Below are 22,964 nucleotides of genomic sequence, written 5' to 3' on the forward strand. Positions count from 1 at the left end.
CTTTCATGTGGGAACGGTATGAGGTACCTACTAAAGCATGTCCTGCTTTCCTTTGGCAACCTATTTCTCATTTCTCTGGAGCCCAGGGCACCCCAGGCTGACTGCAGGGGGGGAGTTTTCCTCCTGGACAGGAGGTGAGGAAAATAAGTTGCACGTTTTAACTTTTGAAGTAGCCAGGGTGGGAGCATGTATTTGAGATCGCAGCAGATGCTTGTTTAAATAGGTCTGGTCCTTGCTGCATGGGTCCCTGTTTGCTTCCTCCCACCGCCCGTGGAAGGGAAGAGGGTGCGCGCCGCTACCCAAGTCCGGACTCCACGCTGGAGCCACGTCCAAAAGTTTCTTTTTCGAACAGCAGGGGGGAGTTGATTCGTGTGTGTGCAGAAGAAGGAGGCACCTTTCCGCAACCACCCTCCCCCACCCCCTTTTTGGCGGTGGGGGTGGGGCGGAGGGGAAGGAGTAGGAGGAAGAGGCAGTTTGGGGTTGGGGGAGGAGGTTTCGTCTCATCAAAGCGCAATCAGGGTTCACCGAGTGACTCCCACCTTGCTGTCAGCAATTCATTAACGAGTCCGGCGGAGGGGATCCGGAGCGGAAATTGTCCCGGCGGCTCCGGATTTACAAAACCGAGCCCTGGGGCACAGCGCCTGGCTGGCACCTTTCGGTGTGTCCCGGGAGGCGAGGAGCGCTGCTGGTGGGGACGGCCCTGATGGGGTCAGGGCCGGAGCAGCTGCCCCCGTGGGTGCTTTGATCATCTTGGGGGCGGGGAGGGGGGGGCAAAAAAACAACCCCCCCACCCAGCCAAACTTTCAGAGTCCCCTCCAGGCGATGCACGGCTTTGCCTCCGATGGAGCCGCCCGGCAGCTGCACCTGCCCGACTGTTATCACACCCAGCGCCGTGTGCGTGATCAATAACTCCGTCTGCTACCCGCGCAACAGAGGGGGCCCGTTGTGAGCGCATCCCAAAGCCCCGCTAACCAGCGCGCCCGCTCTGAGGGCTGCCCGGCCGGGTCCCCCCCCCCCCGCCTGCACCGCGCCCTCCGGCAAGGGAGAGACGAACCCACAAAGCTCGCGGGTTTGGGGGGTGGCGGTAGATTCCGGGGGGGAGAGGCTCCCACTCGGGGTAGCCAGGAGCTGTGTAGACACCATGACCTGCAAGCTCTCTGTGTAAGTGGAAAATCATTTATTTTGTGTTCAGTCCGGAGCAATCTTTGATGGAAGCCAGGCTGTGGGACTGGGGTGTGTGTGTGGGTGGGGGGAATCTCCTGGATTTTTTTTTCCCCTCCCTGTTTCCGAGTCCCTCCCTGGGAAAAAAGCGCTGCCCACCCAAGGAAGCAACCGAATCTCCTTCTCTGCCTCTGTCTGGCTCACACGCACCGCGTGAGTGTCTCGCTCTCTCCTTGAAGCGACTGCTTGTGTTTTCAGGTTGCTCGGACCTGAAATCTAAGCGAATAATCTCAGCGTTCGCGTAGCTGCTGGTGCTGGTGATGTTATTGGTGAAGAGGAGGCGAGGGGGGTTTCCTTCCATTCAATGGGTCTGAAATCAGAGTCTCTGGACCGCCGTTGTTTTGGAATATCTACATGCTGAGCCTCTTTGGGGTGGCACATCAGCTCATCGGGGTGCACCATCTGAAGAGAACAAGATGTTTCTTGCTACCTTATACTTCGTTTTACCCTTAATGGGTAAGTTGCCGGCGTTTACATTCGCTCTCTTTACAGGGCTTCGTAACGCAGAAGGTTGCGTTTATGAGATCCGATGTCTGAGGTCTGGTTTAAGGTGAACGGGGAAGTTGCCAGTAGTTTTGACGGATTTGAATGAGCACAGACCACATTTAAAGCGCTCTGAGATTTAGCTATTGCCTGGATAGCCCGTTATTAAATTGGGCTCTAGTAAGTTAGAGGAAAACTTTTCAATAGTCGCTTTTCATCTTAATAACACTGTGGGGTGGAGGTGTCATCAGTGAGAAGAATGATTGATTGCATCGCTTACCTGAACGTGCCTCCCTGCCTGGTTGCAGATATTGTAACAATACATGTTTACTCTGTGTGCGTAGTGAGGAAGGGAAGGATTTTACTGGCGTTGGGGAGTGGAGAAGGGTGGCTCATATCATTCGCTGTTTCCTTCTGCAAAAAAGGATCCGACGTGTCGAGAAATGTGGGAACTGGGGGTGGGGGAAAGGACATAACAAGCAGCCTTTAAAAAGTGACTTCAGTAAAAAGAGCCAGTATCAGTCGGCTAGGAGACTTCTCCGTTCTCGGTTCCTCATGAATGTAATTGAAATCCCAGCAAAACCCTTATGGGAAGCCAGGGCAGATATTTAACCCCTCCGTGGAACATAGGGAGGGAAGGGTTATTAATTAAATGAGGGCTGATGTAAGGAACAGTGAATATTTTACCATGCACATTAACCCTCTGTCTTCTCTGCGGACTTCCCGTAAAGAGATTTGAAGGCGAGCCATCCCCTTGAAACCTCATTTATCTTCCCAAACATTCAGAACAAAGCTCCTGGCTTGGCCGCGGGCTGAGTCAGCTAGGGAGCGGCTGCCTTTGGAAAGGGGTCGTGCGTTCATTTTGTAGGGCGGTGGGTTGCTCTCCCCAGGTTGGGCTGGCACGGAGCCCAGTATCTCAAAACGAGTTTGGGTTTTTTTGTTTTTGTTTTTGTTGGGTTTTGTCTCTCTCTCTCTCTAGACGTACTTTTGTCCGCAGAAGTGAGCGGGCTGCCTGGCGGGGACCGCCTGGACTGCGTGCGAGCCAGCGATCAGTGTCTCAAGGAGCAGAGCTGCAGTACTAAATACAGGACACTGAGGCAGTGTGTAGCCGGCAAAGAGAGCAACTTCAGCCGGGCGACCGGCCTGGAGGCGAAAGACGAGTGCAAAAGCGCCATGGAGGCGCTCAAGCAGAAATCTCTTTACAACTGCCGCTGCAAGAGGGGCATGAAGAAGGAGAAAAACTGCTTGCGCATTTACTGGAGCATGTACCAAAGCTTACAGGGTACGTTGCGAAACCCAGAAACAGCCCACTCCCCAAAGGCAGGGTGGTTTCCCAGCCCCTCTCAGCCGCAGCTAGCCACAACCGCGGAGACTAAACGGAGGGCCTGACCTCATAATTCACATTGTGCTCTTCAGCTGAAAAACTGAGGATCTTTCATCCGACTCAGGAACAGCTGCTGCTGCAGCCTCCCGTTGTTGGGCAATCCGCAATAAGGGTTTCCTCCAGAGGACCCCGGTTGACCTTTCTAAACCAAAGTCAAAAGATTAGGGCATTAGCAAGTGCCAAAGCGCCAGGAACAATCCATCTGTGACTTCGCCCTAACTGAGGAGTTTAAACACTTGTTAACTAGATCTCACTTCACAGGGACGCAGTGGGAAACGAATTAATTAGCTCCTGGGTGTAAGGTAAAAGTGTAAATATAAGAAAAGGAAGAACAAGATACAGCTATGTGAAAGCCGATTTGGTACTTTGCATAGCATGCAGAGGAGAGAACAAGAAGCAATGGTCTCAAGTTGCAGTGGGGGAGGTCTAGGTTGGATATTAGGAAACACTATTTTACTAAGAGGGTGGTGAAGCACTGGAATGGGTTACCTAAGGAGGTGGTAGAATCTCCATCCTTAGAGGTTTCAAAGGCCAAGCTTGACAAAGCCTTGGCTAGCATGATTTAGTTGGTGTTGGTCCTGTTTTGAGCAGGGGATTGGACTAGATGACCTCCTGAGGTCTCTTCCAACCCTAATATTCTATGATTCTATGAGAGAGTTGCAAATGGTATGCCAGTGTTAAATGATAGGGTTGACTTTATACCCATTAAAGTCCTTGTCAAGTCTCCCAGTGAGTCTACTTGGAACAGAATCAGGTCCTTAGGTAATATTGCTATGTATCACCCACCTGGATTTTGTATTGCTGAAGAACCCCAAATGCCTTCTGAATTCAGTGGAAGTTTAGGGCCCCATCCTGCATGTCTTGTGGGCCAAGTTTGTCTCAAACATCCATTCTGAAGGTGCTTACAGCTTTATATTGCTCCCTGGAAGCCATACAGTATGTATGCATTAGCCAATGAAAATGTCAGGTGGAATATTTTAATGGCTTAATATATGTCTCTTTGTTCCAACTTTCATAATAAAGTACATTTACTGGACATTTGCTACATTATAAATCAATTTCCTTCCCAACTGTTTTTTGTTAGAAGCACTTCTGCTCTTTCTCTTCCAATAATGAGTTGATGAAAGAAACTTCCTTTTCCCCTCCCCCCATCTCTTCTCCCTCTGAAGATAGGCAGTACTTGTGATGCCACAGACTGTCTCTTCTGATTTGTGACTTCATTCCATGCTGAAGGAGGGGAGGGAGTTAATGGCAAGAAATGCTTCTTTCTTTCAAGTGTTTCCATCTTCTCCCATGGGGAGAGAAAATAGCATGAGCAATAAATGGGAAGCCCCTTGTAATATTAGAGTAGTTTTCTTTTTAACCCAATCTAATTATTTTGAGTATAAAAACAATGCCATCATGTGAAGTAACAAAACCTCATCCCCAGAATAATGTGTAAAAGAAACCCAAATCTTTTGTTGTCTTTAGGAAATGACTTGCTTGAAGATTCCCCCTATGAACCAGTTAACAGCAGATTATCAGACATATTTAGGCTAGCACCAATCGTATCAGGTAAGCAGATTTAATATTCTTTAAGTGAAACGTGACTACATCACTTCTGTCAAGTTCGGTCTATGTGAGTTTTCTGAGTTTATGGAGTAATCCTCTTCTGTAAGTACAGAGCAATGTGATTGCTTTCTGGATCTGGGAAAGTCAAGATATGGTTACGGTTCCAAAATATTTGGAAAAATACTAAAATTGAAGAGGGTAATTTCCCTCCTCCCTCCTGCCCTTGTTTTAGCACTTGTTTTCAGAAATTGACCAATTTACCTGTAGGTGGCAATCTGATTCCCTGTGTATGTAATTTACAATACAATGCCTTGTTGGAAATGTGGCTATGTAAATTACCTCCCATTAACTTTAAGGGAGATGGTGGGAATATCATATTATTTTATGTTTTTTGTCTTTGTGTTTAAAGAAGAAGTTTTAGGATTAAGAATTGTCTCTTTTAGTTGGATTAACTGTCTTAGTTTTCAAAGATCCTTTCTTTCATAGCAGTTTTGCTTTTGAAAAAATCTGCTATGTAGTTGCCTTGAGCATTTTCTTGTACCATTCAGACTATACTGTTTGTATTTCCAGACTTCAATATTTTTGGTCCCAAACTAATATAATTTATTGGAACAATGGATTTTAGACAGTGAGATGTGTTACAGAAGAAGTCATTATTCTTGTTTCTAGTTTCCAAAATGTCTGTAAGAATGCAGTCTGTATAAAATACCTTCAATTATATAGTGATATGATGTCAGCACGTTGAATATAGTATCATATATCATAATTTATATACAATGTAAACAGTTAATCTTGCAGCTAACTGCCTTTTTAAGGAAAGCAGCTTTGTTAATCACACTCTGAAAGAGAAAAGGTCGAAGGAACCAGAGCAACAAGAAACTTGGGGTGATTTTTCAAAAGAGCCTAAGTCCCATTTTCAAAGGTGACTTGGGATGAATAAAATTTTCAGCAGTGCTTAAGTAAGTTAGGAGCCCAAGTCTCATGGGAAGTGACTGGATTTTAGGTTCTTAAGTGCCTAAAGGTCAGAATTTTAAAGATATTTAGGTGCCTAAAGAGGCAGATACGTACCTACGCACTTTTGAAAATCCAACTAGGAGTCTAAATTCAGATTTAGGTACCTAAATATATTTAAAATTCTAGCTCTGAGTTACTTTTGAAAATGGTATTAGGTGTCTAAATCACTTAGATGCTTTTGAAAAAAAATGCTCTTGGTCTAGAAAGCTAGTAGTAGGAGAGACAGAAGGGACAGGAGACAACAGAGTCCTGCAGGAATCTATTGTCAAAAAATACAAAGCCATTTCATTTTGGTGTTCTGGTAGCAAGCCACCTAAACTCTGTTCTTAAAGTTTATGGTTGATCTACTTAAGACCACATTTTGGTCTACCTTGAAATTCTTCTGATCTGAATGGAAACATCTTTTGTTACAATTTTTCTTTTTTCAATACATTGTTTCTTTGCCAAGGTAGTTTTTAAAAATGTGTTAGATTCCTCAGCTGCTCTGCAACAACAAATTATATACACTGTTCCAACAGCTGTAATGATTCCTACAGCCACCATTTATGATCGTGGTGCACAGGCTGAGTCTGAATCCTTGTGTACTTAAAATTCCCATTGTCTCCAGTGGAAGTTTTTGGGTGTGCAAGGATTGCAAAATTAGATCCAGAGAAGTAAACAAAATTTGAGTTGCATTGTCTTATATTTCATTACATATAGAGGAAAAATGCCAGTATTTAGTAAATGTTTAAGGAAAAATTAGTAGGAAATATTTGTATTGTTAAGATTGTGATTTCTATTGTATATTATAACTTTTTGAAGCCTTATATAACTTTTTTCATGTCTGCATTTAACCAAGGTAGCAGAATTTATACAGGATTCTCAGATCTTGATTGTTTTCTTTTTTTCTGATTTGTATTAGCAGAATTGCCTGTAGGCAAGGTTTTCATATCTCGTCTTCTGCCAAACCTGGTCAGTTTTTATGTGAAATATAATTAGGTTCATATTCACCCTCATCAGGTTTATGTGGCTATCAATTGAAGGCAGAAGTTTGGCTCCATAGCTTTTATAACTTATTTTTGTATATAAATACATATGCTTTTTACTAAGTGTACAGTCCAGAACAAGCTTTTTAGTCACTTATCAGAAACAATTATTATGACTTTCTACATTATTTCTATTTTACAAGACATGGACAATAAACAAAAGTTTGACTGAAAATGAATGGTCCATACACTTCATCCAGCATATGCATGCCTAAGAAATGGAAGTGTGAGATTTTTTTTTAAAGCACTTGCCCTAATTGTCAGTATTAGTCTCATATTACATAACCCAGGAATGATTTTAATTTGTCCATTCTGTATTTTCTTTTCTGTAGGCAATTTCCATAGTGTTTTGTTCTCTAAACCACATGGTGTTGTCAGACAGTTAAAACTTTAAAGTAAAATGAAGAACTTCTTTTAGTAGGGTCTGTTACACTTGGATTAATTACTGTATAAATAATATTCAATCTGAAAAATGTCACTAATGTAAAAACTAAAAAATTCCAATGCTTTTTAGTAATCCATTTATTTGTTTATGGACCCAAAGGGTGTCTCATTGTGATGAAGTCCACGACAACTAAATTTTGCATTTGTACCTCTAATAAACCTGCAAAGAAAGCCTGCATTCTTGAAAAATAAAAAGGGTAAAGTGGAGAAGTGGGCTCAGTGGGCGCAGCTGACTTAAATTATTTTTTTCCCCACAAGTCCCTTCCATAAAAGGAAGCCTATGACACACCATCCTCCTAACTCCAGGCCTGTGACTCTCCTCCCAGGTTAAGGCCAGGACCATCTGACCTTATAGATCCAGACCTCAGATTTGTCAGCCATTGTTGTCACAATGTGAACATGCAACAGAATCTGAGCCTTGGTGCTGGGCTCATGTAGGTTTGTTTTAGTAATCATGTCCAGTTCTGGAGCTTCTCTGTTTCAGTTGTGAAATGCATGCTAAGATTAGGGTGACCACCTGTCCCTAATTGGACGGGACCGACCCGAAATGTACATTTCCAGTCCCGGTCATGGGTTGAATGACTCCGGGTCAGCATTTGTCCTGGATTCCCTGCATGCCTGTATGAGGATCAGGGCAGTGCCAGCCTCTTCCTAATGTGGCGAGGGGAGGGGAGGCACTCAGGTGGGCCTTGCCCCCCCTGCCATGAGGCCTCCATGCTAGGCCAGAAGCCTGGCAGTAGTAAGAGCCACCCAGAGAGCCCAGGCCACTGCGGAGAGCCCTGGACTCTCCATCTGCCCTGGGCAGTGCTCCCCGGGGAATAGGGACATGGGTCGTGGCTGCTCTTGGGCATCCCAGCCTGCTGCCCAGGGCAGATGAAGGGTCCAGGGCTCCGCACGGTGGCCTGAGCCTGGGCGGCTCTTACCGCTACCTGGCTCTGACTTCCAGGCTGGCCAGAGGGTAGGGTCTGGGGGAAGAGGAGAGGTAGGGGGTGGGGCTACTGCATGTGTCTTGGTTTTGCATTTTGAAAAGGTGGTTACCCTAGCTAAGACGCAACTTTGTAAATTAGCCTAAGACCTGGGTGCCTTTTTCAGATAATAGCATGTAGTTAATTTAAGGGTTTCATTAAAATTCCTGTTTTTTGGCTAAACCATAACTGCTTTTGAGAGACACCTTTTGGGACATTTATCCCCATTACAACTATAGTGAATATACAATTGATGAGGTTTTTGGAGATTAGCTTTATACTGTTAACCTCCATGCCTCAAGTGTGATCTTTCATTAGTATCTCAAATGTTTAACTTATTTAAAATTCAGTGATTTCATCTTCAACACAGAACAGTTTGGCCTCCAGCATGCAATGACTAGTAACCCACCTCTTAAAATGATATTTGACGTTGTTCCTTACAACTGGAAATATAAACTCTAAAATAAATATTATAATTTTTGTATTCATAAAAGCATAACTACGTATAGTTGAAGAAATATTTACAAAAGAGATGGTTTCTGAAATGCATCATTCACAAAGTAGAGAGCCAATGAAGCAGAACAAAACGCTTAGGGCCATTTCTGTGCAGTGGTGTAAACAAAATACATAGTGGCAAATAGAAGAATATTTAATTCTATTCCTTCAGATGACCTAATGTTATACACACACAACATTAAACTCGACTTGCGAGTTGAATGGTTAATCACAAACTCATTACTTTGTTAATCTTCGTATATCCTTTCTCATTTATGTATTACTTTTGGAAATATATACTGATTTGCTGCACGAGGCTCATTCTACAACAGTGGTTCTTAAACCATTCATGGTCCAGGGAGAATTTGCTGGTGACTTGTGGAGAATTGGTTGGTCACACACTTCTGGCTCCTTATTGTTTCCAGCTGTTAAATCACATTCAAAGATCCCTAAAAATAAATAAATACTTTCCTAATCTTTCTTTTTCATGTAACTGATCGCTGTAGTTACAACATGGATGTTACATAAGTGACAACGTGCATAAGAGCAGGGGTTCTCAAACTTCATTGCACCACGACCCCCTTCTGACAATAAAAATTACTACGTGACCCCAGGAGGGGACACTGAAGCCTGAGCCCACCCAAGTAGGGGGACCAAAGCCTGAGCTCCACCACCCTGGGTGGGCGAGCCGGTCAAAGCTGAAGCCCAAGGGCTTCAGCCCTGGGCGGGGGGGCATGTAACCTGAGTCCAGCCACCCATGACTGAAAATCTTGGGCTTCAGCTTTGGCCCCGGGCTGCAGCAAGTCTAATGCCATCCCTGGTGACCACATTAAAATGGGGTCGCGACCCACTTTGGGGTCCCAACCCACAGTCTGAGAACCGCTGCATTAGGGGGAAGGTGTCCATGAATCAATCTTTTATAAGACATGGGTCACACTGTGCAAAAGTTTGAGAACTTTCTGTTGTAAAAGATGTCTAGAAGTTTGTAATTTGACAAACATGGTGTTTTTAGAATTTATTAGAGTATTTTTACATAAACTTATAGATTTATAAAAGCGGAATTTAGGAGACAGCACATTATGCTTCAATAAGAATCTTTAAATTCCATATCAGCAACATAGCATGTAAAGTTTACGTTTGATTTGCAAACTGAATCAGCTGTAAGTACAAATAAAGCAAATTATTTTCAGTAAGAGATGGTCTCTAATGTATTAAGAAGCATAAGGTTATAAGAAGTGCTGGAGTTATCACATTAATTATGCACATCAGTGAGATAGTTTAATAATCTCATGTATGCTGTAACTGGAGAATGTTTAAGTACACCTCTACCCTGTTAGGGGAAGTTAACCTAGTTAGCATATGTGACTCCATTTTGGGTTTCCTCTCGGCCATTAACTAGAAGCGAGCACATCACGTACCAAGGGAGGATCCTTCAAGGTGGACAGCTGGACAGTTTCAAGATAAGAGAAACAAAGGAGACAAGAACCAGCCGACGTGCCTGAAATAGTTGCTAATTCAGCTTTTTTGCATGGGGAAGGTGGCTGCAGGGGATTGGTAATAGATAAGAAGAAGGCCTGTTTATTGGTTTAGGCCCCCCCAAGGCACACAGGCAGGATGTTTTGGCAACGGTATATAATCTTTGTGTAACCTGTAATCGGGGTCCCGTTCTGCTTAACAGAGCGGTACCACGCTCAAGCGTAATAAACCTACAAACTTTGAGATACTCTGCAGTCTGTCTTTATTTGGATGCCTCAGCCTAGAAACGAACTGTACGTGTCCTAACTGAAATAATTTGTAACAATGTAATAATAATGCTGTCCTCGGGAGTCAAAAAATCTTACCGTGTTATAGGTAAAACCACGTTATATCAAACTTGCTTTGATCCACCTGTGTATGTAGCTCCTCCCCCCCCCCAGAGTGCTGCTTTACCGCGTTATATTGGAATTCTTGTTATATCGGGTCGTGTTATATCGGGGTGGAGGTGTATTTTATAGTGGTAGGTTAGATTCTGGCTCTCCTTCCCCCGATGCTAGCACAGGGAATCAAACACAGGAGGGACTGGGGTGTTGAGCAGAGAATAAAGAATGGGTTGGTGGCATTCTCCCTCCAATTTCATAGCTTCAGAAGCCCCTTTCTAGATATCGTGTGTGGCTGGGATTCCCAGGTGAGTAGGTCAGTGATGAGAGAGGAGAAAATACATTGCAATACACTTCCCTCAGGACCTGGTGGAATTCCATCCGGAAATCCACATGAGTTAATGCTGCTGTGAGCATTAACAGCAATAAAGAGACAAGGTGGGTGAGGTAGTATTTTTTATTGGACCAACTTCCAATGGTGAGAGAGACAAGCTTTGCAGCTACATAGAGCTCTTCTCCAGGTCTGAGAAAGATACTACAGGGGTGTTAAGGGGCCACTTCCCCTTGAATGGTCCCTTAGAATTTTTGCAAACTGCTATTTAGCTGTGACACACTTAGTGCCTTTCCCTGATCTGAAAAAGAGCTCTTTGCAGCTTGAAAACTTGTCTCTCTCACCAACGGAAGTTGGTCCAGTAAAAGAGATTACCTCACCCACCTTTTCTCTCTAATATCCTGGGACCAGTACGGCTTCACACTGCATACATTAACAGCAATAACAGACAGACCCATACTCTTCTTCTCCCCTTGGTTCTTCATATGAATTTCCTGGTGCATTAAACACAAAAGAAAACAAGTTTAAAGCTCAATAGGGTTTCTATATATCACCCTTTCTCCCTTTGTAAAATCAGGTTTCCCTACCTATAGAGGGGAGAATTGAGAGGAAGTGCCATCAGGTGAACGCCACAGAAAGTTCAGCGTTGGTTTTCCCAAATTTTCACAGTCATGACTGATTTCTTCCTTTTTTTTTTTTTCCCTCTCAACATTTTAATATGTTTGAGCCCATTCTCCCTGACCCCACATTTCTCGGCTGTAATTCTTCTAACAATGTAAGTTAAGTGTATCCATCAAAGGAAAAAGATGCATCTTGTAATTATTGTTTTATACTTTCTCTATGAGACAATCTTCTTTCCTTTTATATAAGCCCTACATTGCCTCTTTCTTCCTTTTTGTCAAAAAAGATAAGTTAGTTTCTGTACCCTAGCCAATGTGACACTTTCTCCTTTTGGATCCTGGTGTATAATAAATTAACGGCTTTTCCTAGTGACTTAATATTGTGTGACATACCCAAATCCTCCAGCCTAGGGCCTTTAATCCTGGGTCCATTTCTAAATGTGTGTGTATATATACATATCACATATTATATACTTTTTTTTATTTAACATTACCTGTTCTTTTTGAGAAATCTCTATAAGAATATTTGAGATTCACTGTATTTTAAAAAGAAGTATGTTTATGGTAAATATGTATTTGCTCGTATGGTAAATATTAATAAATATGTTTATTGGTTTCTCTTGACAGCTTAAGGTACACCAGTTAACTGTTATCTTTTATACTGTTGCCTTTTTAAAACATTTTAAAAGATGAGGCATTTCATATTAGAGTTACTTTCACCCAGTTTCAGATACAGTGAATCAGTTGTTATTAGGTTAATAGGAGTCTTGCAATTTACTTCAGAGAGGGAACAGGCATAGTACATCATAATATTTTAATTGATTATGTTTCCTATTGTAATTTTTTGGCTTGTGTCCTATTTTTTTGATGTGCAGAGAGGTCTTTTGGGTTTTGAGCACCATAAAAATAAGAATGCATTATTAATTATGATTGTACTTGTCTGATCACAATACATAATTGTATTTTTATGTGTGAGATGATTTTTGTATTAATCAGAGTAATAGTCCCTGAGCCAGTGTGATGTTGGTTACACTGGTATAAATCTGAACTAACTCTTTTGTCTCCAGTGAAGTTTTGTGGCTGTTTTCCCTGTCCAAGTAAAAAGCAGGAATCCATTTTAGTGGCATTTAACAAAGGAAAAACAGTTTAATAAAAAAAGCTAATATAAAAATACACAATGACATTTTGTCTGCACATTCGCTTTGCAGAGACAAGGTTTGGTTCCAGTGAGATTGCAAGGTATCGAGGGTGCATAAATACTAGTTGCTGAATTCTACTTCTCCTTCCTGTAATCAGATTGGACCACATACGAAAGAAAATCATGGTGATTGTTGACTCTCTGAAGCTCTTTGAGTTTCCTATTTTGTGTTTTCCTCATAGGATGAATCTGACTCTGATAGGGGAATTAAGTATTCTTCTGAAGTACTGGCCAACATAGGGTCTACTCCTGTTTCCATTGACCTCAGTAGAAGCAGAAGGGGGCTGTCTTTCCCAGTTATTACTCATGCAGTGCTTATGGGGCAGGTAGATTCTTCTCCCTACCAACAGTCCAGCCTAACAGCTTCATGAACCTAATACACCATAGGAGGTAACGCAAAGGCCATTAATAAGGGGAGGGAACCTCCAGTAACATAGCTGAGAGTCTGTGCAGGTAGACCCAACATCTTTATATATGCTGTGGAGAAATGTTTTGTAGGGACTGCTTTTGTAGGGCCACTAGGGAGACCATTTTGGGAGGGCCAGTTGAGAGACATAAACATAGCCAGAGGTTCTGTGTACAAGGTGGAAATCCTTGCAAAGTGCCACATCCTCTTTTTTCCATACCCAGGTATAGTAGCTGCTTGCTGGCTTCATGGAAGCATTGGGCCTTACTTCAAGGTACAGGGAAAACATCTGTCCCCTTACCACTTCACATAAATCTTCCAAGAAAAGCTTGTTTACTCAGCCTATGTATGGTGGACAAGACATCACTCTAACATGTCAGTCAGTATTCTTTTTTGCCCAGAAGACTATCAGGTACTTTATGATTATAAAATTGACATTTCAATTTAGAAAGTTTCTCTTACTGGCATGTTTTAAATTATACTGGAAAATTCGTACTCTAAATTATTCTTGTCAGCCCAATTCCAACTGAGAATTCTTCGCACGCTTTTTACACTCTCTTTTTTGTTAAGGGCTGGATTCTCTCACTTCTGTTCGTGTTGAATAGTACCTTCCTCCACAAGTAGTCCCACTGATTTCAACGGGATTATTTGGAGAGTGAGATTGTCAAGGTTCCTCCCCCACTCTGAACTCTAGGGTACAGATGTGGGGACCTGCCTGAAAATCTCCTAAGCTTATCTTTACCAGCTTAGGTCAAAAACTTCCCCAAGGTACAAAATATTCCACCCTTTGTCCTTGGATTGGCCGCTACCACCACCAAACAAATACTGGTTACTGGGGAAGAGCTGTTTGGAAACGTCTTTCCCCCCAAAATACTTCCCAAAACCTTGCACCCCACTTCCTGGACAAGGTTTGGTAAAAAGCCTCACCAATTTGCCTAGGTGACTACAGACCCAGACCCTTGGATCTTAAGAACAATGAACAATCCTCCCAACACTTGCACCCCCCCGTTTCCTGGGAAATGTTGGATAAAAAGCCTCACCAATTTGCATAGGTGACCACAGACCCAAACCCTTGGATCTGAGAACAATGAAAAAGCATTCAGTTTCCTTACAAGAAGACTTTTAATAGAAATAGGAGTAAATAGAAGTAAAGAAATCCCCTCTGTAAAATCAGGATAGTAGATACCTTACAGGGTAATTAGATTAAAAACATAGAGAATCCCTCTAGGCAAAAACTTAAGTTTACAAAAAAGATACACAGAGAGAAATAGTTATTCTATTCAGCACAATTCTTTTCTCAGCCATTTAAAGAAATCATAATCTAACACGTACCTAGCTAGATTACTTATTAAAAGTTCTAAGACTCCATTCCTGATCAATCCCCAGCAAAGGCAGCATAAAGACAGACAGAGACCCTTTGTTTCTCTCCCTCCTCCCAGCTTTTGAAAGTATCTTGTCTCCTCATTGGTCATTTTGGTCAGGTGCCAGCAAGGTTACCTTTAGCTTCTTAACCCTTTACAGGTGAGAGGAGCTTTCCCCTGGCCAGGAGGGATTTCAAAGGGGTTTACCCTTCCCTTTATATTTATGACAGAGATAGAGGAAGGGAATAGAGAAGTCAGTGAGACAGTCATCCCAAGCTCTCTGTTCGCAGTAGCAATTTTAGATTGGCACAGGGCTTCTAGCAGCGAAGACCTCAGCAAGAAGGATGGTATGGCACAAGGTGTCTGCAGGCTGTGCTCTGTTGTGGGCACAGGCAAGCAACCACTGAAGCCCCAAAAGCAGGCAGTGCTGGTGGTTGTGGACAGGACATGTCAAGTGTGGCAAGGGGAGAGGAGGAATGAGAGAACAAACCACATCTGAGAGATTTTAGTCGCATTGTTTAATTGACTACTGTAAAGCACTCAGATAACACAGTGATGAGGGTGGTATAAAAATGAGGGTGCACTGATTAGGCATATTCCTGTGGCAGCCTCCACCACAGGACTACTGTGGTGCCCTGGCAGACTTTATGCTTCGTCCCTTGATGGAACTACAAAGAGAGAATGGGCAATAGGAGCAGCACCCTGGAGTGCTGTAGCTCTGAGTGGCATAGTGAGGTGCAATTTACAGCATGTGTTTCTAGTTCTCAGTCTTTAATGTTAAAATCATTATAAAATTCATTTTAGAGCACTGTTTTTAAATGTGACTCTTAGAAATTATTTTGACAGTACTAGTAGTATCTGTCAGCTGTTGACAGTAAGTTAAAAATTCTGATGTAAAGTGCTTGTGGTTTAATGAAGACAGACAAGAATTCTTATATTGTAAGATGGAACTTATTTGTCATAGGATAAGATAATGTATGTTGGGGATTCATCTCAGTTGAGCTTCAGGAAAGAATGTGGTTACAGTATTTAACTTCAAAAGTATGATCTCAAAAGTTTTTGTTTATAAAATAAAGAAATTTGCCAGTGTAAACTTGGTCATATATTTTTACATTAGTATTTTACTGACTTTTAAAAAATACGTATTTTGGCACATTCTATCATTTTCTGTGGATGAAACTCATGTAGTAACTTAAATCATTGCTGTTGACATAGTTAGCTCATTAACAGATTTTGTTATATTTTCTCAATAGTTCTCTAGTTATGACATGTAGTGCATAAAGCAATTTTTACACCTTTCAAGCTATTGTCCTGTACAAAGTGTACTCGAACTACAAATGTAACATGAGAGATACATCACACAGTTTAATGGCACAGAGAAGGCTCATCCTATATAGAAATTTGCAGAAATGATGGGTTGTAAAGAGAGTTGGAGATATCAAACAATTTGAATAGAGCCCATAAATAAAGATGAATTTCTGCATTCACTGGCTATATGATTTTATCACTGTCTGGTGTCTGTAAAGTACATTTTTCCATTAAAGTTTTGTCATGCAACTGATGAAGTTCAAAAGTGTTCATGCTTTCACACTCTTCTTTTTAAATTCTATATCATAGGGCCCAGTGCTAAAACTCAGGATGACAAAAACAGAGCTTCTCATTTCTCCTCTCCTCTTCCATCCCAATAGATAATTTCACTATTCTGCCTTTTCCCCAGGTTCACAACTTACATGTCATTGTTGATGCCTCTCTCTCCTTTACTCCTCGTATTCAGACTACTGCTAAATTTTGTAATTCTGTCCCTTTTTCCTTTACAAAATATCTAAGGCTTATTCCTTCCTTTCCATCCCTGGTTCCAGATATCATGTCCATATGTTAGTAAACTCCTTTGACTTCATTAATGTCCTTCTCTCAGGTCTTCCTGACCCTCATCTTGCACCCGTTTGATATGTCCAAAATGCCTCAGCCAAAATTTTCTTTCTTGTGTATGACTCTAAACAGAGGTGATGTATGGGGGGAATCATGTGCCCCCCAGATTTTTTGGTTGCTGGGTGGATGATCTGCGGGGCTGGTGTTGCCGCTTGTGCCCCCGAATGTTCCTCTACATCCCTCTGGGGCGTGCTCCATAATTTGAAAACCTCTCTCTGGCAGTCATGTGCCTGCTCCCATGAACCTTTAAATTGTGCTTTCCCTGTGCTATCAACAGTTAGGTGTTGTCTCTGAACATCCCTCCTCTATTTTCTGTGACCCTTTGCTGGCTCCACATTCACTCTATCCTTCTTTTTTTTTGTTTTTTTGTTTTTTTGTTTCTTTTCCCTTTCAAGGCTCTGCACAGCTCTGCCCTTTCTTTCTTATAACTGGTCCCCCACAACTTTCCTGTTTCTTCTCCTGTGCTGGCCCTGCACCTGGATATCCTTTCTTGTCTGCCAGCCAACCCTCCCTTTCTTCCTTCAAAGCTTTCCTTGACACTGCTGTTTTCAGAACCTTTAAGTGATTCTCTGATTCTCTAGGAGCAGTTTCAAATGTAATTTAAAAAACAAAGCAAATGTGATGTGTACAGTTCTACCCAAGCAATCCCATAATTCATTCCTTCCACACACTCCCTCTTGTGCCTGTCATATGCGTTCTTCTCACACTCTTTGTATATTGCTACTATTCTTCTTTTTTTAAATCAAACCTACAAAAATATGCTAGAGATCTCAAAAACCAAGTGAGGATGCAGCTCCAGCCCCTAAGAGCATACAGTCTAAACTCAGTATGACACCACAATTGAGGGTCATAAACAGACACATGGAGACAAGGGGGATTAGGACAGAAAATGAAAAGGTACAAACAATAAAGCCATGTGGCTATTCAGGCACATGGCCATCCTGACAACTATTTATTTTTGGTGTTGTCGCGCTTCCTCCATCATTCCTCATACACAAAATGAAGAAGTGAATTTTTGGGACAGATGACAATGTTACATGGAAGGCAGCTGAGTGAATGGATTTCAGGAGTGTGTCTGGTGTTCATATAAGCCTTGATTCTGCAAAGACTTATGTATCTGCTTGACTTTATACACGTGAGTACTCCCATTTGAAGAGTTAAACATCTACCTTGGTATTTGCAGGATTGGGGCATTATAATCTGCCTTTTTGGGGCATGGCCTGTCTTATTCTGTGTCTGTAAAGCACCTAGCCCTTTGGGTGTTAAATAAATAAAAATGCAATGGATTTAAAATGTATAGATAAAAAAGTACAGTTTGTAGTTAAGTGTTACACTAGGCACTTGACAGGTTTCAGAGTAACAGCCGTGTTAGTCTGTATTCGCAAAAAGAAAAGGAGTACTTGTGGCACCTTAGAGACTAACCAATTTATTTGAGCATGAGCTTTCGTGAGCTACAGCTCACTTCATCGGATGCATGCCGTGGAAACTGCAGCAGACTTTATTTATACACAGAGAATATGAAAAAATACCTCCTCCCACCCCACTGTCCTGCTGGTAATAGCTTATCTAAAGTGATCATCAGGTGGGCCATTTCCAGCACAAATCCAGGTTTTCTCACCCTCCACCCCCGTGAGAAAACCTGGATTTGTGCTGGAAATGGCCCACCTGATGATCACTTTAGATAAGCTATTACCAGCAGGACAGTGGGGTGGGAGGAGGTATTTTTTTCATATTCTCTGTGTATAAATAAAGTCTGCTGCAGTTTCCACGGCATGCATCCGATGAAGTGAGCTGTAGCTCACGAAAGCTCATGCTCAAATAAATTGGTTAGTCTCTAAGGTGCCACAAGTACTCCTTTTCTTTTTACTAGGCACTTGAGTGTCACAGGATTCCAATATATTTTAATAGATTAAAGAGAGGGGGGAACAATTTAGTTATTTGACTTAGTGAGCATAAAGATTATGCATTTGGATTTAGAAAATAAAAAAAATCCAGAAGATGTACAATTATTTATAAAACATAAATATTATAAGTAGCAAACTAGTATTTGCTAATGCCATTTCATCCAGTATGGGGATCTTATTTTCTAGAAGAATATTTTTAGGAGAGAAGGATAAATTTGAGATTTTTACAATTTTTGCTATTAAAGAAATTTTGAAAGCAAAGTTATGAAAGATTTTATTTGCTGTTTTGCTAGTAATCCCAGTGTATTGTTCAAATATAAAGAGATCACCAGTTAGAACTTGCAAATAGATTAGGAATCTATTCTGCAGAGGAATAGCTTGTCATTATCATTTAAAAAGCAGATTAAAATGTCTGTTAATATTGTTTAGTGCAATATAGGAACACAAGTCTTGGATGTTAATAACAATGGAGATTACTTTATTAAGCAAATTAAAAGCAATTAAATCTGAACCACAAAAGCTTTTGTAAAATAAATACCTGATCAGAAACCCAATCCTGTGGGCTTATTCACATTCCTATTGCGGGACTACTCACAGGCCTAAGTGCTGCAGGATATGAGCCTGACTACAACATCAAATTGTCATTATTATTGATGATCATTTATATGGCCCTGTAAATGTATATGATACTGTACATTAGGATCCAAACAGACAAGTTCTGTCCCCCAAAAGACCTACTATTTGCCCACACTAGTGAAAATAAAACATGACAGAAGAGCAGAAAGTGTCCCTATTATAAAAAATTCTATTATAAATTGATAAATCTACTTGTCAAATTCTTTAAAAGTCTGCATAGGTAAGGGCTGCACGTATTATTCCCTCATGAAAATTATGGGGGTTTATACATAAATTCATATAGATGGAAAAAATGTGTCACTTCTTTCACTGACAGTCACTTCACTTAATTTTAGTTTTCCAAAGAGTGAAAAGAAGACTGGAAAACTTGCAGTGTTCTAATGATGCTTAAGACCTGATGAAGTAAGCTACTTTGATATTTTGAGAGGTCAAATTGTGTGTGTTTCTAAGCAAGCATTCCCCAAGGCTGATGATGAATGAGATGTCTCTTCCTGTTTTCAAATTTCCCACCTTCACAGCAGAAAATTAAAGGGGACTCTGCAAAGAAGCCCAGCATGTTAAAATGCACTTAATCTTGTCTATAATTTGGTGTTAAAACTGTTGGAGGATTGGGTCTTTTGCTCAATTTTAAAAAGCAGTCTAGGTTTGACAGCCTTGCAGTGCAATTAGTAGGTGAAGATCTACATACAATTATGCCTAGGCAGAAGGAAAAACAATGTTTTCAAAATGTAGGAAATGTGGACTAATTGTAATTCTGATTTGGGGAGTCATTTAGCTTTTGGTCCTGTTATTTAGTCCCTTTCTACTATAAACAAAATATAACTTTATTTCCAATCCACCATGACCTTAAGTCTTAGAACACTACAAAAACAACAGCTGTGAGAAGAAGCATAAATGGGAAGAAATGCCTTCTCCTCAGTTCTGTTAACTTATCATTCTAGAATTGTTATAGTTTATTTAATTTGTTTTTTGCGTTTTTAAGGAAGAATGTGGTCAAGAAAAGTCTCTTCTTGACAACCCCGGAAACACTATTAAGCTATTTCTTTATAGAACAGGTATGGCAGAAGCAGAGCTGAGTAAAACTACAGCATTGCCCTGCCAACATGTCTCGTTGCGGACCTTAAGGCACAATCCTTAGGAATGGAAGGGTAGTTCAGTCTCCATGTCTATATGGTTCTTGGCTGCTTTGTTGGGACTGACAACATGGGGACTGATCATAATAGTGACTTCTGAAGCATGGACACCCATCCTCTAAGCAATGATCATCACCGACTGATTCCATGTAGATTACTACACTTCTATATAATGACTATTTTTGGTTACTGTCTACTTTGACTCTATTTGAACCAGTGACTTAGAGGTGAAAGGCTTCATATCTTTCATGATTCTTTGTTCATTCCTTGAGTAATCCAGAGCGATGAACAATGAATAATTCTGTTACATCTTTTTTATTATTTACAAAATGTGTGTTATGTGGTCATTTACATTACAATGGTAACTGTTGTGGGGAAAAGCTGTATGTGACTAATTATGTTAATCTATAATAAATCCGGAGATGTTTACAGTTGTGAAATTGTCAATTTTTGGGTTTCTTTCCATTGCTCTGTGGCAGATTTACAGTATGTAGGTAACTTTCATTAATGATGATTGGGATTAAGCTTGTAAATTCCCTATGCTATCAATAGGAGAGTATTCCTTTTTCTTTCGTTTATTTTAGATCTTAAACTTGATAGATTATGGTAATACTTCAGAGGAAAATGTCAGGATAAAAATCTTGTATAAATCAACGTGTCCAAAGCCAACAAAACAAAAATTAATGATGACTCCACTTTTCCTTGTTTCAGAATTAAATGTGTAGTGTTGCAGCTGTAAGTAGTTACAATTCAGCTTTTTAAAATGAATTTGGGAGATTTAAGCATGTGTATTTAACCCTAGACAGAACAAAACAAAAGTCACATCTGAAAGGTAATCAATAAGTGACTATACCTAGGACAGTGATTTGAGGCAAAAGAAATTGATTTGGTAAATGGCAATCTTTTCTCCAAAGATGTACTCACTGGGATCTTTGGAAAACAATCACACCTTCCTGTAATGCAAGCAGTATGCAATATCTGGCCTTGGTATAGTAAACTTAAGTGAATTAAAATGCTGTCATTTAAAGTAAACCCATTATTTACAAGATACAGAAATAATTTTTTCCACAAATGTATAAAACTGGATAAACAGCATTGTCTCCATTAATAGCTAACCAGTCTGAGAACACTTCAATCTCTCTAGTCACGCAATTTCAGACATGAAGGTCGCTATCTTAAAACAAAAAAACTTCAAATCCAGACTCCAGCGAGGAACTGCTGAATTGGAATTCATTTGCAAATTGGATACTATTAATTTAGGCTTAAATAGAGACTGGGAGTGGCTAAGTCATTATACAAGGTAGCCTATTTCCCCTTGTTTCCCCCCCCCCCCCCCCACGTTCTGGTTAAACTTGGATTTATGCTGGAAATGGCCCACCTTGATTATCATACACATTGTAAGGAGAGAGGTCAGTTTGGATGAGCTATTACCAGCAGGAGAGTGAGTTTGTGTGTGTGTGGGGGGGGGGGGTGAGGGGTGAGAAAACCTGGATTTGTGCTGGAAATGGCCCACCTTGATTATCATGCACATTGCAGGGAGAGTGGTCACTTTAGATAAGCTATTACCAGCAGAAGAGTGAGTTTGTGTGTGTGTGTTTTGGGGGAGGGGGGTGAGAAAACCTGGATTTGTGCTGGAAATGGCCCACCTTGATTATCATACACATTGTAAAGAGAGTGGTCACTTTGGATGGGCTATTACCAGCAGGAGAGTGAGTTTGTGTGAGGGGGGCGGAGGGTGAGAAAACCTGGATTTGTGCTGGAAATGGCCCAACTTGATTATCATACACATTGTAAGGAGAGTGATCACTTTAGATAAACTATTACCAGCAGGAGAGTGGGGTGGGAGGAGGTATTGTTTCATGGTCTCTGTGTATATAATGTCTTCTGCAGTTTCCACAGTATATAAATTAGTTAGTCTCTAAGGTGCCGCAAGTACTCCTTTTCTTTTTGTGAATACAGACTAACACGGCTGTTACTCTGAAACCTGTCAAATAAATTGGTTAGTCTCTAAGGTGCCACAAGTACTCCTTTTCTTTTTGCGAATACAGACTAACACGGCTGTTACTCTGAAACCTGTGTTAACTGAAGGACTCAGGATTGCTTTGTAAGAATCACAACTGAAGCATGTAGACTGCTTTAAGTGACTAGTTTCAGTCTGTAACCAGAATAAGAAATATCTGTAAATGGGCTTAGAGTTCACCAAAAGGAGCTACTTTAAACATTTCCTATTCTTATAGCTGCCATGGAAAGAATTCTTTGTAACAGATAGCTACAGTATCTGCATAATGGGTTACACTTCTTTTGTGGCAAAAGGTGTCACAGATAGATGAAGAAAGAAAAGGAGTACTTGTGGCACCTTAGAGACTAACCAATTTATTAGAGCATAAGCTTTCGTGAGCTACAGCTCACTTCATCAGATGCATATCGTGGAAAGGTTTCCACGATATGCATCTGATGAAGTGAGCTGTAGCTCAAGAAAGCTTATGCTCTAATAAATTGGTTAGTCTCTAAGGTGCCACAAGTACTCCTTTTCTTTTTGCGAATACAGACTAACACGGCTGTTACTCTGAAACCTGATAGATGAAGGTGACAATTCATAATGTTCCTCACAGTACATGCTGCATCTTAAACAAGATCAGAGACTCACAGAGCATGTCTTACAGAAAGAAGTGTTGTTACTTATCCTTCTTGGTGATTTTCTACATCTTTAAAGGATTTTTCATATTTAAAATATGTTTTAACTCAAAAGTTTTGGAATTTGAAATTTATTTTACAAATCATCCGTTCCCTAAATCTTCGCTAATTGCAATGGTCTAATTTTTCATGACAGCTTTGTTGTGAGAGATGCTATTAAACATTAATAATTTCCTTGGTTTAGTTCTAAAAATTCCTATTTTTATTAGGAATCCTTTATGTGAAAGGGAAACTCAGTTGTGTGGTGGGGGGGTTACGTTTTTTTTTAAAATGTGGTGACTTCTTAAATGTCTCTTACTAGTGTACAGTAAATG

General features: G+C 40.9%; 1 protein-coding gene across 2 annotated transcripts in view; it reads left to right on the top strand.

The window, feature by feature from the left end:
• The first annotated feature begins 1,370 nt into the window (after nucleotides 1-1,370).
• GFRA1 (GDNF family receptor alpha 1) overlaps nucleotides 1,371-22,964 on the top strand; it is a 204,632-nt gene continuing 183,038 nt past the window's right edge. For both annotated transcript variants that reach the window (XM_073354262.1, XM_073354261.1), the window contains exons 1-3: nucleotides 1,371-1,677; nucleotides 2,684-2,986; nucleotides 4,559-4,642. In XM_073354262.1, the coding sequence (XP_073210363.1) occupies nucleotides 1,638-1,677; nucleotides 2,684-2,986; nucleotides 4,559-4,642 (427 nt within the window). In that variant the 5' untranslated portion in view covers nucleotides 1,371-1,637. The remainder of the gene's footprint in view (nucleotides 1,678-2,683; nucleotides 2,987-4,558; nucleotides 4,643-22,964) is intronic.

Source organism: Lepidochelys kempii, chromosome 7, assembly GCF_965140285.1.
Source record: "Lepidochelys kempii isolate rLepKem1 chromosome 7, rLepKem1.hap1, whole genome shotgun sequence".
Classification (NCBI taxonomy): domain Eukaryota; kingdom Metazoa; phylum Chordata; order Testudines; family Cheloniidae; genus Lepidochelys; species Lepidochelys kempii.